Below are 17,480 nucleotides of genomic sequence, written 5' to 3'. Positions count from 1 at the left end.
TCTCTTTTATAAAAGCAGTGATTTTCTGCTAGTGAAAAGTTCCCTTATGCTGTCTTTTGTTATAAAATAGATAAACAGGGTTCACTCTAATCCCAGAGGAAAATATTTTGCAGTTAATAATCGAGGCCATTGCGCTTTTTGAAAAATAGGTGCTAAATACTCTCCAGTTGCTGGTAGCTGCAGTTCTGATGTGAGGCTGGAAGAGGGACTGAATTGTGAATCCATTATACCAGCACTCCATAATGACATTTTAGCACATGCTTAAATTAAGCCTGCAACTAAAGTAACCGACTGCCATGGGGCTATCAAGATGCTTAATTGTTAGCATAGATTTAAAGTCTGTCTTAATTGGGTTTAGAGAAGACAGGACCATATTGTGAGTGCCTGTATAACATGGGGTGCAGAATTCCACCATGATTTCTACATAAATACATGCATAAGTATCATACCAAGGAGATGTGCAGAGATGACATGAACATGGAGAGCCTGCGAGGTCTCTTAGCCATATATTGTTTCATTTTGATACATGGCTTGCTAAAGATCAAATTTGGCTGAACTTATCCTGCTGTTTGAGCAATTTATGTTCTCACTAGTATTTGGTCAAGATCTGATAGAACTTTTGCCAATTTTTGACCCAGGATATATTTCAGGGTTTTTGTTTTGAGTTTTTGGGGGCTTTTTTTTTTAATACCTTTCTAAATATTAGAAAGAAGCAGAAGCAGCAGTTTCTGTAAATCCAAATTTTAGTTATTTCTAGGCCATTACAGACTTTTTTTTTGGCCTGATCAGGTACAGCTAGCTCTTCCACCCATCGTTTTTCGGGAAGATAACAACTTGATAGATTCATACATGCATCTAAAAAAGCAGCACATTCTAGAGGTGACTTAAACAGCCTCTTCTCTTTTAAAATATGAATCTACTGATATCCATAGCCATTTTAAAAAATACCAGTCACATGCAATGAGACTCACGTGCCAAAGACTAATGATTTAGACTGTGCAAGAAGCAGCCTCAGGAAGGTGTGAAACAACAGTACCAGAATTATGTTACAGTTCCCTGTAACAAGGTGTAAAACATGTAAAGCTTTTTGACAATGTAGACTCATTGCTTCAGATATTTGTGTCTGAAAAACTTCAAAGATTCAAGAAAATTTTGATCAGGAAAAAGAAAAAAAAAAAAAAGCTTGTGACTTGCTTAGATTTATTTAAAAGGTCATCCATTATCACAGTAAAGAATCCATTGGGAAGTTAGCCATCACAAAAACAGTGTATTTACTAAGGTATACCCAAAATATGGATTCTTAAGGACAGCAATAGTTAAGACCAACTTCATTTAGAAGACATTTGAGTATTGCATACTGTGTATTTTGGTTTCCAAATTCATCATGAATATATTTAAATTCAGTGAGAAATTAAAAGAAAAAGCAATTCCTAAAGTCAGGAGGGCTGAAAGCATGTAACAATGTTGTCCATTTTGATGGCCAAGTCTCAATTATCTATTATGAAGTTTTACATGAAATTTCTATTTCCAGGTGAGCAGTATTTGAATTTTTCACTTTGTTCATGACTATACTGTTAGGAAAAACAGCCACGCTTGTTGCATATTATTCAAATATTCACATCAAGAAGGAATGCTATATATTATCTGGAACATTTGAAGAATATAGCAAATTAAACGTAACAAAATTCAGTAAGAAACTTTTTTTTTAATTACATAGTAGCGACTTGTTTTTCAGTTGTGGGTGAAATAGCCACAAAAAAAAAATTTTAACATTTCAAACAAATCAAATAATTTTTCTTTCTTTTTTTTTTTTTTAAAGGAACAGATATGTAGCAGAAATCAAAACTTCTTAAAGGCATCTCTGTGCTAGACGATAAGAGCTAAATATTCTTCTGCTACATTTTACACAGAGGCATTGTTTCACATAGGCTTTGGCTAAAAATGCAGAAAGTTTCCAATTAAGCCTTGGATGTCAAATCACATGTCATAATACAATTGATATTTACTCCCGAAGTAAATCTTTTTAATATGGGTATTATTTTAAACATATTTCATAAAAACACTAGTCATAAAGTCAAGTCTGAGGAAAATTCAGCAAGGAAGAAATCAAGAAACTTGCATTTCTTTTAAAAGAGGTTCTAGAAAATACTAAGCAGACCTATAGAATGGTTGTTGTTTCACCAAGAACGTTGTCCCACCCTCTGGCACTGCAGACATACCTACGCTGCCCCAAAATCACCAGTTTTATTAAGATTTATTGAGCTGCTATGTATTGACAAAATCTTTGTAGTAAAATAATTTTCCATCAAAATACACCGTACTGTAGAAAGGTAATCAAGAGCTATAGGACAGGCTTTAAGAGGCACTGCACTTTCATCTGAAAAGTCTCCTGAAATTCTTTGAACATTTCCAGGGGATTAATGAGGTATTTTGACAACACACGAGAAGCATCTGGTTTTCAAGAAGCCTTATAAGAGGGAACATTCACATTCTGGGAAATTAAACTGTGTATTTTAAGCCACTAAAAATAACACAATTATTAAAAATTTGGCAGCTCTGAAGAAAAATACCAGCAGATACGGGAAAACACATGGAACTACTGAAGAGCGTCAAACTTGAGTACACACATTTCACAGCATTTCAACATGACTTAAACACCAATTTTAACAGCTCAATTGAATGTTTCTTATTAAAAGCTATCACAGATGAACTAAAATAAGAACAAGCTAAACTAGCCAGAGTGTAGCTAAATCAAAGGCATTATTCCTTGCAAGTTGGGTGGATTAACTGTGCATATGTGCGTTACTTTCCTTGTAGTACATCCTTATCCCTTCAAAAACTGTTAAGGTGTTTTGAGGGTTTCAAAACCTTTGGCAATTAGTGGGAGAGAGAGTATTATTGCTTTTTTTTCCTCTTAAGACATGCTAAATGATACAATTAATGTAAATTTTGGAGAACATTCATCTCACACACAGCAAAATTAGTACAAGCAGACTGTTACACCTACCATTTTATATATATTTTAAAATATTTTTAGGGCCTATTCCTGCAAACTAGTACTCCCTTGAATACTTCAATGCATTGCAACAAGTGTGTTAGTGTATAAATAAGGGTTCAGTTCTGCAAAGCTTTAGTGAAGAAAGAGCTCTCTTAAGCCTCACTTCTGTAAATACCTCAATATTCCTGAAAACTCAGAGTTTAAATCTTTCAAGATCTACCCTTATTTAATCAAGCTGGGCAAGAAGCATACTGAGGTGTCATTTTGAAAACACCTTGTAACCCACTACCTGTGAAAATATCCATATAAAGTATTCATACATGCATGTAAGAGAGCTGGTATCTTAGGTGTTTGCAATACTTAATGTGCATTTTCCATGACATGAGAGAGTAATAGGATCTGCTAACCAATACCAGGCCACAAGACATTTTAAGTCTCTCTAAGTACTCCTACATAATAATTTTTTTAAATAATAATTGCATTTAGAGTGCAAGCAGTTGTACAGGAAAAAGCTGCTTCCTAAACTCTACTCTTTTCAGTCTGCACCCTTTCACAAGCTAAATATTTTACAGAGGCAGCATCTTTACAATGCTTATGGTTGAACACTCTACTTTTTGCAGTCATGTCTCATTATTTACAAGATCTCATGCAATATATGTATTTTAAAAACCTGGCTTGTCTCAGGTCTTCAAACCAGCAAGTGGGGAAGAAAAAAAAGCTAATGCAATCTGCCCTTTTCTTCAGGAATAGTGATCTACTCATCTTCATAGCTATTCAGTGGTACTTTTACAGTCTGCAGCACATTTACAAGCAAAATCAATACCAAGGCTGGGGGGGCAGGGGGTAGACTTTTGTGTCACCATCCCTGATAACGTTCTAGATGTGTTTAAGGGCAAAAATTCCACCCCAATATATTAGTTTTGTTAATCCTTTTCCTATGATCTGTTTGCCTGGCTAGGGAAATTATGCAAAAAGTAATAAAAGTTCTAATTCAATTTCCATGTTAAGAGATGGATTTGAAAAAAAATATAAATCAGAAACCACATTCTTTGTGTTTACTAAGAGATATGCACTCCAACATTTAGTGTCATGGAGCTGGAGTTAAAACCAGAAACGGTGAAGATAATTTAGCTGCATGAATGCCTGCTCTTCAGTAAAATGCTGCCAAAATTAAATAGGAATGAAACAGCACTTTGTAGTCATTGGTCGCTCAGCAGGGTTTGCGTAGTTAAAAACCTAAGTGAAAAGGGTGATTGACCTACATTGCTACTAGCTTAGCACAGCTGTACTTTCATATTTTCACTGCATCTGAGGAAGCTCATTATTTAATACAACTGAGTTACATGTAATTGTCGGTCTTTCATTTTACACTTTTAGGGGCCAGATATTAATCTCAAATGTGCAGCAGGCATTACTGTGCATCTGGAAATACCTGCGGCTGCCCATTTGCACGCGAGGCTAAGAGACAGGATTGCACATAGTTGCACCTGAAATTAGGAGGCTGGCCAGTGGTAGGAGGACCTCACAAATATGCAGAAATCAAATGAGCAGATGGAAGAGAAAGCAAATCCCTTGGCACCCCAAAGGCAAACGCTCTGCTGTTTCCCTATTGTTTTGAGCAGAAGCAGCCCAGAACGCACAACCAAAGAGCATTTCACACAACTCATACCTGCGGTTTAAATAAGTAATAACATTCCAGTTAACAACCAGTTTGACATGTTAACAGCCCAAGGGCTGTTAACATAACGACTGGTCATTAATGGCAGTAATGACAGATTTCAAAGGGAATATTGTGCTTGTAAATGGACATGCTGCCAGTCAGAAGAGAGGACAGAGCAGGATAGGCTGATACATTAAGATGTCACTGTACAGCTCTGGAGGGAAAAAGAAAAGGGAAAAAAAAACCTCCTTGCATATTTCACTTACTGTAAATGGACTTGAAATATTGGCGTAAACCTAAGTTCCTTAAATTAAGTCTTCACTTTCTAACCCAAGAGTGTATAAGCAGGAGACAGAAGCCTGCAGGGGAATTATACTCTGCATATCATTTTCACAGAGTGTGTTATTTCTAACATTGAGCCCTTTCTTTACCCAAGTCAGTTCTCATCCTCGTTAACAAAACAGAGTTCATTCCTGCTGTTGCCACCCTAATACCCTTGGTGTTGTACGCCACCTCTGAAACCACTGGAGTGACTTACATGAATCAGAGTCCAGGGTAAAGCCTCTCACACCCGAAGTATCTTCCGAGCTCATTACCTCATTAAAGATTTCTTCCATCCCCTCAATCCTCCCCAACCCGCAGAAAAAGGTTTAATACAGTAAAATTAACTAATTTGACCAAAGGAAAGAGCTAAACCAAAGCAGGTTTTGAAGTTCTGAAGATAACAGAGTATTTATAAAAAGCTCAGCAAAGCGGGTACATCAGGGCTCAAATGCAGAACAAGAGTGTGCATCAGGGCCGAGGGAGCATTTAGTTTTTTGGCAGGCATCTCTAAATGAGAGATACTGGAAGTATCTTTGCAAATAGCCAAAGACACAGTTTGCAGATTTAACCATGAACGTTAAAGCACCCAAACTGGTTACATTATTGCTTATAGCATCTGTAGAATGGCTGTCTTATTGAAAGACATAATGAACACAGAGAGACAAGTTAATAAGCAATTTTACTCTTTATAGTATCGTGCAAGCCACATATCCTCTAGAGGGCACCACATAAATTAATAGGAAGCTAGAACAGTTTTATATGTAGCAAAGACTCCCTTTATGGTTAAAAAGAAAAAAAAAAAATTAAGAGGATAGTTTGAAAGTGTAATCGAACCCTAATCTGATCATTAGTACAAAGTAATTTGTTCTTTAAATTCATATCAAGTGGGTTGCTAAATAGGAAAGCTTATTTGACTACAAAGCTAGAGAACATTTAACTAGTTTCTACATTAGCATTAAAAAGATCACTTTTATAGGTTCACTGCATAACTAAGTAGATAAGACGCAATGAGGCAAATGACTATCTGCAATTACCTTAAGTGCATCAGTTTGAAGTTTAGTGTAAATACCAAGTTTAAATCTATGCACTCACAAGAATCACTAAAAAAAGGCTCACGCCAAGATAGCTTCATTAAGACTTGATAAACCCAGAGACAAAAATCAGAAACATCTTAAAACTGATTATAGGATTTCTCATGTATGCTGGTTTCACTGGTGCAAAATATTGTGTATGACAAAATAACCGAAACACCAGTTTTGAATGTGGTCATGACAGATAAAAAATACAGTCTGCTTTCTCTGAATCACTTACTATGAATTTCAACAATCTGTTAGCAAAATATTTACTCCTGTTAGACCTTCAAAGACCAGGCAGCAGCAGTGTGTGTGTGCGCATCTGTGCTGGGGAAATGCTTTGCTCGTATCTCTACTACTAGATCGCTTTTGGTTTTGATTTTAAAACATTGGATCTGCTGCACTAGCACTTGGGAGATTCAGTAAGTTCAAAGTCTCCAGTAAATTTGGAACTCAGATCAAAGAGCCATAGCAGAGTTTTCTTATTCCTGCAGGCACTTGTTGTAGAAAGATTCTTAAAATGGGTTTTAATAATTAGGGTAAGTGTTACCTTCCCCCCAGAAGCTGTTCCGACCCCTCTCTATAGATACACTCTTTAAGATCGCAAGTGACCTCGGTTCTTGTACAACAATTCCCTTCTATTCAAACAGCTCCCTGCCAGTTTTTAAAAGAAAGGTTTTGTTACTACTTCTTTGGAAGCTTTAACACAATGGCCTTAAGATGCAGACTCTACGCTAAATTCCCAGCACTCTATCTTGCGTTCAGTTCAGTTTTAAGGGGTAGGAGAGCACTTTTACCAATAAGTAGTCCAAGCCCACGCCTGAAGAACCCCGATCTGCCTTGCAGCCCTAGCTCAACAGCTGCACGACGCATTTGAGAAGGCTTTTGATCCGCTCTAGAAAAAACAGGTTGTAACGTGGAGAGCCAGAGTACTAACAGTTGTTAATAACGCTTTAGTCTTGATTCCTGTTCCAACCTACCCATGCTGTACAACTCGGGAACTGATCGGTGTGTGGGAACCTCCTATTTGGTACCTGTGCTTAAACTGAACTTGTAAGTTAACGCGTTCAAAGAGAATTTTAATTTTTCCCCAAAGTATTACTGACTTGAATGTCCCTTTAAAAGGAAAAGGCTTCACTACAGGGGCAGGGGAGATATTCCCAGAAGTTCAGGTTAGCCTGGAGCAGCTAGTCTCATTAGGCCTGCTCTACAGGGAATGGAGGAAAGGTGCTCTTATAGGAAATAGGTGCTCTGAATCACCCCAGAGGAGCCTTTTCTCTCTATTTACTGTTGAGAGCCTAGGGAGACTAAACTTCCCGATTAAACTTAACTCCTGCAAAGCATCCCTATTTATTCACATACAACCTGCAGATAAACTAGCCTGGTGCTGCTCATCAGTACTTTGCTACGAGTTATACCTCAAAGACTTTTGAGAACGTAGGTCCACAAGCAGACAAGACGACAGAAAATCAGGTGATGATTAGCTATCTGTGAGAAGTGGCAACAGGTTACCGAGCATCCCACCCAGATCACCCAGTTAAACCAGGACCAGAGTGGATTTGAGCCTACTAGCTACATGGTTATTTAGCACGGGGAAGACAACTGGTCATCTTGGTCCAGCTTCTAACAGCTAAACGGTAACACTTGTAAAAGCTGCCACAAATGCCACAAATGAAATCCCTTGGCAAACTGAGAGGACGAAAATGGGCAAGCAAAGATGAGTGAAGCACTCCTGACAGAGTTCAAACCCTGCCCTGGAGCTGGTGAAAACCATGCGTGCAGGTTCAGGCCGCTACGCCTGGCCACCACCGTGCTGCTGGGGGGAGGAGGAGACCACCAGCTCCCCAGGAGCACGGTGCTGTGGGAGGCATGGGGGGGTCTACTCTCCTCCTCCTCTAAGCACAGGACCCCAGTATTAGCATCAGAAAACTGGCAGCCACCTGCACAACCTGGTTACGTGTGCTTTTTGATTCAGATTTTAGTCTTATCTCCACGCTTCAGTATTTGTTTTCTCACCCTCCACTTACACTCGGCCTTGCAGCCCTCAAGTACCGCTTATGCAATAGTGACTACATAGGAAGGACTGAACAGTTTTACCACGTTTGTCAGTGAACGTAGGAAGGACATGGCTTACCTCAGATAGTCTCTGCGACAAAGGATAAGGTTGGCTTTGGTGTACAAGGTAGAGCCCACCTCCCCAAGGCGACAGTCACAGCAGGCACATTTCAGGCAGTCTTCATGCCAATATTTGTCCAGGGCCTTTAGGAGATACCGGTCTTTAATCTTACGGTTGCAGCCAGCACAACCTTTCGGCTTGGTGTCTGGCTGGACTGAGAGCATTTGTATACCTGAAATACAACAAGACAAGAGAAGAGTGAAAATAGATATTCTCTTGAGTGCAAGTCTCACCCTTTTCTTCCTCCACCTCGCTGTCCCCCCCCACCCCCAGTTCATTAAAAAGGCAATCGTGTAGATAGGATGAAATAACCTAGATAGTCCACAGCAAGCTGAAAACAATGTTAAGATAAATTTGAGAGCAGAAACTTCCACTGCTCTAAGTTCCACAGCTTCTCTTTAACACCTCATTTACCTGGTCTCTTTGCTGAAAAGAAATAGGATTAAAAAATTAAAATGAAAAATTAAGACAGTTCATTTGAAAAGTCATCCACTTCTGCCCAAAGTATCCAATACTCAGCAACCAAAAATTTAAATAAACAGCATATCTATGATGGCAAACATAGCTAAATCTACATATTTGGACCTATTTGCACTATATTCATAAAATATAAAAGCAGTCCAGGTTCTAAAGAAGAAAAGACTGAAGCTGGGCAGGGGCCAGAGTTACAGGGCGGTTTGACATAGACATTTTTGTGCTGGTGGGGGGCTGTTTTGCTTTTTAGGATTTCAGTTCTTGTTAGACACATGAATGAAGCAACCAGATTTCCAGAGACTTCCGTACCAGCACCTCTAGTTACAACCTGCAGTGTAAGTATCTTCTGAAAAATCTGATTTTAAATAATCTGCACAAGGTCAGAGTGTTGCTAGTTTGTCAAGGGGAAAAAAGAAAAAAAAAAAAAACACAAAAAAACTCTTCCTCACTTTCCAATCCCAATCTTAGCCAGCAAGTAGTTTGGGACAAGGAGTACAGTACTGTCCATTAAGTATATATACATTTTGATGTAATAGCAGAGAGCATTTAAATAACAATTCAAGTGCTTGAACCACTGTTTAAGGGAGGCAACTGGTAAAAGCCGAACACAGTAGAGCAATGGTACGCAGAGCACCGCAGCCGGCTTCCAGAGATCCATACAAAAATCGATTGCCCTCGGTTTTACAGTAAGTGGGGAGAGAAGGTCACTGCCCCACAGTGCTTACAGACTGGTCTCTCTTGGTTAATCGCATGAACTGCCATCCCATTACACTCAGACCAATTCTCTGAAAGTCATTTCCTAGAATAAGCAAAATCATAGCCCTGTGGATGCTTTGTTGGACATCAAATAGGCACCAGAGAGAAAGAGAGAACGGACACGCAGTTCGATCGTGTTAGGTTGTCTCACTGTTTTAAAGCCAATCAGAGATGCAACTTTAAAAAAATCCTACTCATTAGAGCGCATCTGAATATTACAATGAGAATTTGTCAAGATTGGGAAACAAATGGTGTTGCCAACAAGCAAATAGTACCCCAAAATTCAGGGTATGACACCCTGTTACTATGCAGAGACTGGGAAAGGCCAAATAGAGTCTGGTAACAGAGAAAAGCAAATTCAAGAGCTCCTCATCCAGAATGCTCTACTAGCTAGCATTAAGCAAGCCTTACAGTCCCAGCTTCTATCAGCAGATCTTGGTTGGTGCTGTAACACACCACTACAGACAGGCAGGCTCTGGGAGCTAGGACGTCAACAAGCTGGGGTTTGGGTTTTTGTTTGGTTTGGTTTGTTTTTTAAAAACTTTTGTAAGGAAAACACAAAAATGAGTGTAATCTTTGAAGCAATGGTACAGTGTGCCTTTATGGATATTAGCTCTAACAAAGACAAGAGGTTAAATGCTATGCCAGCTGAGGTATCCCAGGGATCTCTATGCATATGTGTACGTGGAACATGTTGAATTTACGTGGACTGCAGCGACTGTATAGCCGGTTAAGTGACTTTCCAGGGTTACCAAGCTGAACTCCCAAGTTTCACCTGCAAAGCTGATCACTGAATTAAAAACAGTAATTCTTATTGTGACATATGAGCACAATGGCCTTGCTCTCCTTTTTGCAATACACTCTATTATGCATTTTGGAGCAATATATTTATCTGTTAAATTAGCCGTTCAGCGATATGCAGAGTTGTCCTAGTGGGCACCCTGAAGTACCACGGCAGTACTGCTGCCTAACATCTAAACCTCATAACAAAAGTGTAAGGTCTATATTTTTCTATCAATAAGTATAAAAAAAAAAGGCATTGCTGCTTTCCCATTACTCCCCAATCAATGCTACTCATAGCTCCTACACCACTTACGGACTCGTAAGATCTGTTTCTCGTTCAGAAGGGGGAGGATGAGATCCAGAGACCTGCACAGGGCTCCACAGTAAGTCTGTGGCACATCTGGGAACGAACACGCACATCTCGTCTTGAGCAAGCACTGTGAGACAAAGGCTGAGCCTTTACAGTGTCTTCAGTTGCCAGCTCACTCCCCTGAATCCAGGGTACATACATGAAGCAGCAAATAACATGGCTATAAATAAATTGCTAAAGCAGTGAAAACATCAGAGATTTTTGGTAAAGAACCTATACCAGACCGTAAGGGGAAGTCCTGCTGGAACTCTAATACCTTCCTTCACTTAGTTGAAAAACCTTAATCTGTAAAGTTGCATATCACAGTAGAGTATAAATATCTGCTAAGTGCCAACAACAGGCTTATCCCCAGCCCCTTTCTTCAGCCATGTAGAGGACAAATGCATAAAACTGGCCACAATTTGTATCAACTTCTTGGAACTCAGTAAAAAAGTTCAGAAGCATGAAAGGCTGTTCTAGGACTTTAATCTTTAGCTCGAGGAAAAGCAGGATAAACTAGGAGCTAACACAGTTAAAGGCTTTAAAGAAAAAAATCTTAATGTAAAAATTTTGTCGCCTGATAAGGAAGCGGGTTAGAGAGCGGAGGCTGACAGTCTCTGATCTGGGCTGATCTACTGTCCTGCGCCGTCTGAAGGGAACAAGGTGCCACAGAAACAAGGCTAAACAATTAATTATCTGAGCAAATTGCAGTAATCAAGCCAGATAATTCCTGAGATATATGCTGCAAACACAGGGTTATTGTATTACAAATAAAACCACAGCTTGCACAATCTTGCATGTACCCCTGCACAGTTTTTGAGATATTTGCTGCATCAGGAAAGTAGACAGAGCACTGTCATTCCTGTTTGTTAGCCCACACCCTCCTCATAGAAGCAAGTGAAAAGGGGCAGACACCCCATGGAAGTAGTGTTAGCAACCCTGCACGACTGTTTTCCTGAGGCTGAGAGAGAAGGTGGTGCTGACATCCCACTGGCAGCATCTTCAGATTAGGGATTCAATCTGCAGCAGCTTTTGGAGGTAAGGAATGCTTTTCTCCTCTGATAGACCTGATCTTTTCACACTTTACTTGCAATGATGCTGCTTCTATTTTAATCAAAGTTAAAAAAAATAATACCCAAACTACTGCTTCATTATAAAAAAAAGTTACTCTTTTCTTGAAGCGTAGAAAGGTTCTAGACAAAACAAAGCACAAAACAGCGCTCCAAGAAGAGTTTTACATATCTCCAAATTCTTTGCACATACCCTTTTCTTCACATGCCCTGGATTAAATCGCTTAATTTTGAAAACAGAATATTTTATTACTTTTTTCTGTATCGTATGAGCCACCTTAATGCAGATCACCTCACAGACCATCTCTCTTCCCTTTAACGTTCCCATAAGAACTCCAATGCAGTTATACTTTTCAGATACGCACTCGTGTATTTTTAGCTCTCTCTTAATTTGGCAGTAAGAATACCTGCAGCTTACTGTCAGCCAGCTTTTCACAGGCTGCAGTTTAAGTACCCATTTATTTCTTAGGACACAGGAAGGACCCTTTCAGAGGCTGACAGCACCCACAAAACCATCCAAACTGCTCGCCACTGAAATATCAGGGAGCGGCACACAGCACTGCTGCCTGGCTGCCCTTCTCCCCCAGGAAAGCAGAGTTTATGGAGTACTTCCAAAAAAACATACAATACCATAAGTGCTACACCCAGGCTGTAAAAAAGAAAAGAAAAAAAAAAATCAAACCAAGCTTTCCCTTCAGTTCTGCAGTCCTACCCATGCTCTGCATCACAGAGCAGATCTGTTCTCAGAACTGAGAAATTTCAGTGCCTAGTCTGTCACTGTCAAACAAACCCTTCTTATTTCACCCCAATATGCTTTCAAGGGCTTCCTCTATCCTTCCCTCCATTCCCTCCCTCCCTCCACGGTCCCCAAGATACTGCACATAAACTGCAGAGCTGTGTCAGGAACAAGACTTCTTCATCACCATCCATCACCTTTAGGATTTTTGAAGGGAGAACTTAATAACCTGATTTGCAGGTTTTTGGATTTCCCCTCGGTCTCCCCAAATAAGTTCGACGCAACTGACTCCCATCCCTGGTCATTGTTGTTATTGTGTGATGAAACACTGTCAAATGATTTGTAACTGTGATTTCAGGATAAAGAGGAAAGATTGCTTGAAAAAGCTAAATTAGGCTCCTGGAAGAAGGCAGAGAAACAAAAATCCATTCCACTCCAATCATTACCCTTCTCAAAAATCAAAGGGAATGAAGATTTGACATAATGAACTGTATTTTCTTAGTGATGTAGTAGCATCTGTAAGCAGGATTGGTCCCTGATGGTGCTGAGTGCGGCACAAGACCCACAGAACTCAGTTTCTGGTTTGTGGTACAGACAGTCTTTGAAAGGCATGTTAAGGGAGGAAGAGTTGGATGTTATTATGCACTGGATCACTTAAAAACTTTTAAAGACCACTCTCCTCCCCCCCTGCCTCCTTTGCAGAGGCATGCACACAGTTCTACCAAGGACAGTAGTATGTACAGAAAGGAAGGGAAGACTTGCCTCTGCTTTAAAAAAAAAAAAAAAAAATTAGTTTGGAGCAAATTAAGTATCAGTGCACTGGTCTTTAAAAGATAGCAAACTGACAGACAATATGTAGCCAACAAGAGAGTTAGAGTTCTAGTAGAAGATAAAAAGAATACTTTTCTGATGCTTTCCCACTTTGTAGCTTCATCCTAACAGCGTTCAGAGCTCCAATTATTCAGGACAATACACACGCAGACTTAAAAAAAAAAAGTTAGGGTTTCAGAAGCTAAGAAACATTTCAGAACTCGCATGTAGCACATCAGGAGTCGTAACTAGTTTTAGATTGGCATGTAAATTGTTCTGTGGAAAATTCTTATTGCCTCCGAGACCCTGCTATTCTGAGTTATTTGACAGTTTAAGGGAAATCATAATTAAAAAAAGAGACATAAATAATAGCCTGTGCAGTGTGGTGCACAGAAATAAGCAGAACCATTTCATTTAAACTCTGGTGAGCTTTTAATTGCCTGGATTGCATTGTGAACCAGCCTAACGGTTGATTGCCTCCATTATGCTCTCTTGTTCTGTGCCATTCATCCACACAGTCTCAGCTTCTGTAGTTAACACAACAAAGTAACCGCAACTCCCTAACACTCAGGTTTTTTTTAAAAAAAATGAAAGTAAGGATTTTAGTACTCTGAATATAGTCTCTTCTGCATACTTTTGAGTTAATTTTCCATGGTATATAACTAAACTTCACCTCCTGCCCCTTCTTCTACAGAGGAATCTGGGGGGGGGGTATTTTTTATTTGCTTTTCAATAAAGGAGGTGGGTTGGGAAGTGGAGGAAAAAAAAAAAGAAAAGAGGTTAGGTAAAAACTAAAAATGGGAATGCAGTCCCACAGCTAGGAGCAGTGATACAGATTAAAAGAATTTGGCCAACATGGCTAGTCGATTGCCAAGAGACACCAAACAAAAGATTTCTCCTCTTCTTTCCCCTTCTCTTTTTGAAAGCTAGATTGGGCCTAAAAGCTTGTTTCTCTCTGTTCAGTGGCCCAGAGCATCCCTGCAGGCTGTAGCCCCCTAAGGGACACCACAGCAAATAGATGTACCCGGATCGCAGGGACGGGAGCTGCTTAGCTATGTTCCTACCCCTGTCGTGTCCCCCCCACCTCTCTTCCCCCGGCCCCCCCACTCCCTCCCTCCTTTTTTAGAGCAGCGGTGCTGGGAACCAATTTGATTCCCTTTTTCTCCAATGCAGCTGCAAGGCTCAGAGATACTGACATTTTTCCACTCTTATCAGTTTAATTACAGTTACCATGGCAGCAAAGTGCTAGTGCTTGGCAAAGGCCAACAAGAGATTTGCAAGACTGAGTTCAATTTTGATGCAGCTCACATGCAAAATAAAAAAATAAATAAGAAACATACACTCTACAACAAAGAATCCCTTTTGGAGTTAGACGCTCGAGCCTTTTGTGCTAATTCCTTCTCAAGCATCCCAGGGATGGAGCGATGGGGAGCAGAGGGGAGAGGGAGGTGCGGGGAAAGCATGTGCCGATATTTGTTGCACCTACCAAGATTAATTGCTTTAAACAGCGGTCCTACACAGCTGTCCTAGGAAGCGGTATTTGGGGTCTCCTTAGAGCACACGCACACACAGACGCTCGCTACGCAACGCATTCAGGATCGAAGAGGAAAGAGAAGCACCCTCGTTTGCCCCCCCCCCCCCCCCCACCTTAAGGCGCACCGCTTCTGCTCGGTGCGCGCTAAACCAGGAGACCGCCGCCTTACCAAAACTTTTCTCCTTTTTCTGCATGAGTTGATTTACGGGCGCCTGGAGAGCTCCTTCTCATTGAAGCACCAAATCCCGGCAAAAGTAGCAAGTGCTTCCCCGGCTCGGGTCAAGTGAGCGGGAGCGCGGCGCGCCGCAGCCCGGCGGGCGCGGAGGCGGGGGGCGGCGGGCGGGGGGGGGCGGCACACCCCGAGCCGCCGGCCGCGCACGGCGATGGCGAGCGACAAAGCCACATGCTCCCCTAACTCTGCCCGTAAGCCTATAATCCCAGTGGTCTCTTAGCTTTGTTGTAACAAATGGGTTTGATTAAACTGTCACATGCGGCGTTAGCATACCACATCGTGCTCGGTATGAAGGGAGAAGGGGGGGGGGGGGTGGTGAAAAAGAGAGGAAAAAGAGAGAAGAGGATGGCAGACAGAAGTCCTGTTTCATAACGCCAGCCCGGCTGCCCTTCCCGCACGCCGGTCGAAGGGAGGCTGCGGGAGCGCGGACCCCGGGTGCGCCCCTGCCACCCCCGGCCCGCTCTGTCCCCCCCCCCGGGGCTCCCCGCCCCGGCGGCAGCCGCGCTCCTGCCTCCGCTCTGCCCAAAGGGTTAACCCTGCACCGAACCAGTTGCAAATTAAACTGCCGTACCGGGAGGCTTGTGGATTAAAGCCGGGGAGTGGGAAATTAACCGACTCCCTTGATAATTGAGAGCACGTTTCGAGAAGCTCTGGAAGGAGCAAGAATAATAACAACAATAATAACGGGGGGGGGGGGGGGCGTTTGCTGCAATTCATTATTAACTTTGACTGCTATTTCTCGAGACGTACAGTTGGATGGGTTTCGCTCAGCATCCTCCGCTTGCATGTATTTCATGTCTCATCATAAAAATAATGAAGCCTCACATGATTTAAACAAAACAGTCTCAGCAGAGCTGCAGCTCGAGTGAAAGTTGCAGTGCAGAGATGTGTGTGTGTGTGTGTATTGCAGCCCCGGCTTATGACTCAAAGGGAGAGAGGGAGAGAGGGAGAGAGAGAGTGTGATGCAGACACACATACACAAATGACCCAAAGCTTATGTACACAGTTGCCTCACTTACCTTCTCAATTAAGCGATAGAGAGGAGGCAGTTCAATAAGCACAGTGGCTGCTTTGTAGCTCTTCTCCTTGGGAAAGGTCAAAAAGAAGCATTGTTTGGGGAAAAAAAATAAAGAGGGGGTGGGAGAGATGGGGAGGGAGATCGCTATTCTTTAAGTTTAAAATAATGAGGTCCTCAAGGATCCGCCAAGTAATTGTGTTGACCGCATCCGAGCTACAGGTGTCCTCCTTTTAGTATCTTGCAGTCCAAGGCTGTCTGTCTCCGTCCTGGCTGAAGACAACTTACCTAAAGCAGCGTGTGAGGAGCCGAGTTGAATGAAGTCAGGGCTTTATCAGCTGCAAAATGCAATCCCTTACCAGCCAGACATAATACAGCAAAAGAAAAGGTCACTCAGTTATTACTGAGCCAGCAGAGCCCAGGCAGCTCTTCTGGAAGACCACAGAGAAGCAGCTCCCTTCCGATTTAAGGCTATTTACCTCTCTCCCCCTCCACCCACCCACCCACCCACCCTTCCTCTCCCTCTCCCCCCTCCCAACTCCCCCTTCCTCGCTCTCCCTCTCTCTTTCTCTCTCGTTCTGCAGCTCGCTCAAGTACAGCCGCCCTCGGAAAGTGCAAAGCAGCCAGGAGACAGATTGGGCTTTGTTGGTAATTTCCCATGGTGAAAATTTACAAGCCTGCAAGTGCAGTCAGCAAAACCACATGCATATGCTAGACACAAACACCAGGGACACACACACACGCACACACAAGTGACCTCTACTGAAGCGGCTCAGGATCACCTTCCCGGAGAGTGCTCCAGAAACAGACCCGGGGAAGCAGGGGAGCGTCGTCCCGCCGGCCCCCCCGCCCCCCAGCACTCCTCCCCAGATACTTTGCCTAAACAAAACAATGAGTTGCCTACGCAAAAAAAACAGGAGAAAAAACGGCAAGATACAGATCTCTCTATTAATGAGTAATGAGAAAAATCCCTGAAGGTGAAAACGCTGCCTCTCTCCGCGCTAGATCCGAGCTGCTCAGCAAGGAGTGGAAACTCCGGCGTGAAAGTTTCCCGCTCCCCGGCGCGGTCCCCGGCCGCCCGCCCGCCGCCGGCAGCGCGCCCCGGCCCCGGCCCCGCCGCACCCCGGGCACCGCTCGCCGCATGCCACCACCCTCACTGCACCGCTTCAGCTGAATGCTGAAGGAGGACAAGCCGTTTCCCCCCTACAGGAGCCTCGTGCCAGGAGCCGAAGACGGATCCTTATTCTCTACCTAGTGGTGGAGGGGGAAAAAATAACAGACACGGGGGTGTTAGAGGTGTTGAACACCCCTGACCAAGAGACAGACAGACATGCAAACACAGGAGAGAGAGAGAGCACGCTTTGATATTCAGTCACGCTCGCGGATGATTGTTTCTTCGTGTTTTCTAAGAAGGATGTTGAGCCTAGCCTACTGTAAATAAAGTTAAAAAAATCCAAAGCATCTTCCTCTAAGAGCCATCTGCAGTTGGA

The 17,480-nt window shown here is 42.2% G+C and overlaps 1 protein-coding gene across 5 annotated transcripts in view; it reads right to left on the bottom strand.

Moving 5' to 3' along the window:
* Positions 1-17,480, bottom strand: part of LMO3 (LIM domain only 3) — a 63,160-nt gene that overhangs the window by 45,057 nt on the left and 623 nt on the right. Inside the window, exons 1-3 of one of the 5 annotated variants that reach the window (XM_052789780.1) lie at positions 16,748-16,762; positions 15,995-16,278; positions 8,190-8,403 (exon numbers count right to left, since the gene is read on the bottom strand). In XM_052789780.1, coding sequence (XP_052645740.1) covers positions 8,190-8,395 — 206 coding nt within the window. In that variant the 5' untranslated portion in view covers positions 8,396-8,403; positions 15,995-16,278; positions 16,748-16,762. Of the gene's footprint in view, positions 1-8,189; positions 8,404-14,912; positions 15,036-15,994; positions 16,475-16,747; positions 16,763-17,480 lie in introns of those variants that run through there. The other 4 variants (XM_052789781.1, XM_052789783.1, XM_052789779.1 and 1 more) reach the window with 4 other exon arrangements.

This window comes from Harpia harpyja, chromosome 6 (genome assembly GCF_026419915.1).
Source record: "Harpia harpyja isolate bHarHar1 chromosome 6, bHarHar1 primary haplotype, whole genome shotgun sequence".
Taxonomy (NCBI): domain Eukaryota; kingdom Metazoa; phylum Chordata; class Aves; order Accipitriformes; family Accipitridae; genus Harpia; species Harpia harpyja.
The sequence above is the reverse complement of the archived record's forward strand: the minus strand, read 5'-3'. Positions and strand labels throughout refer to the sequence as shown.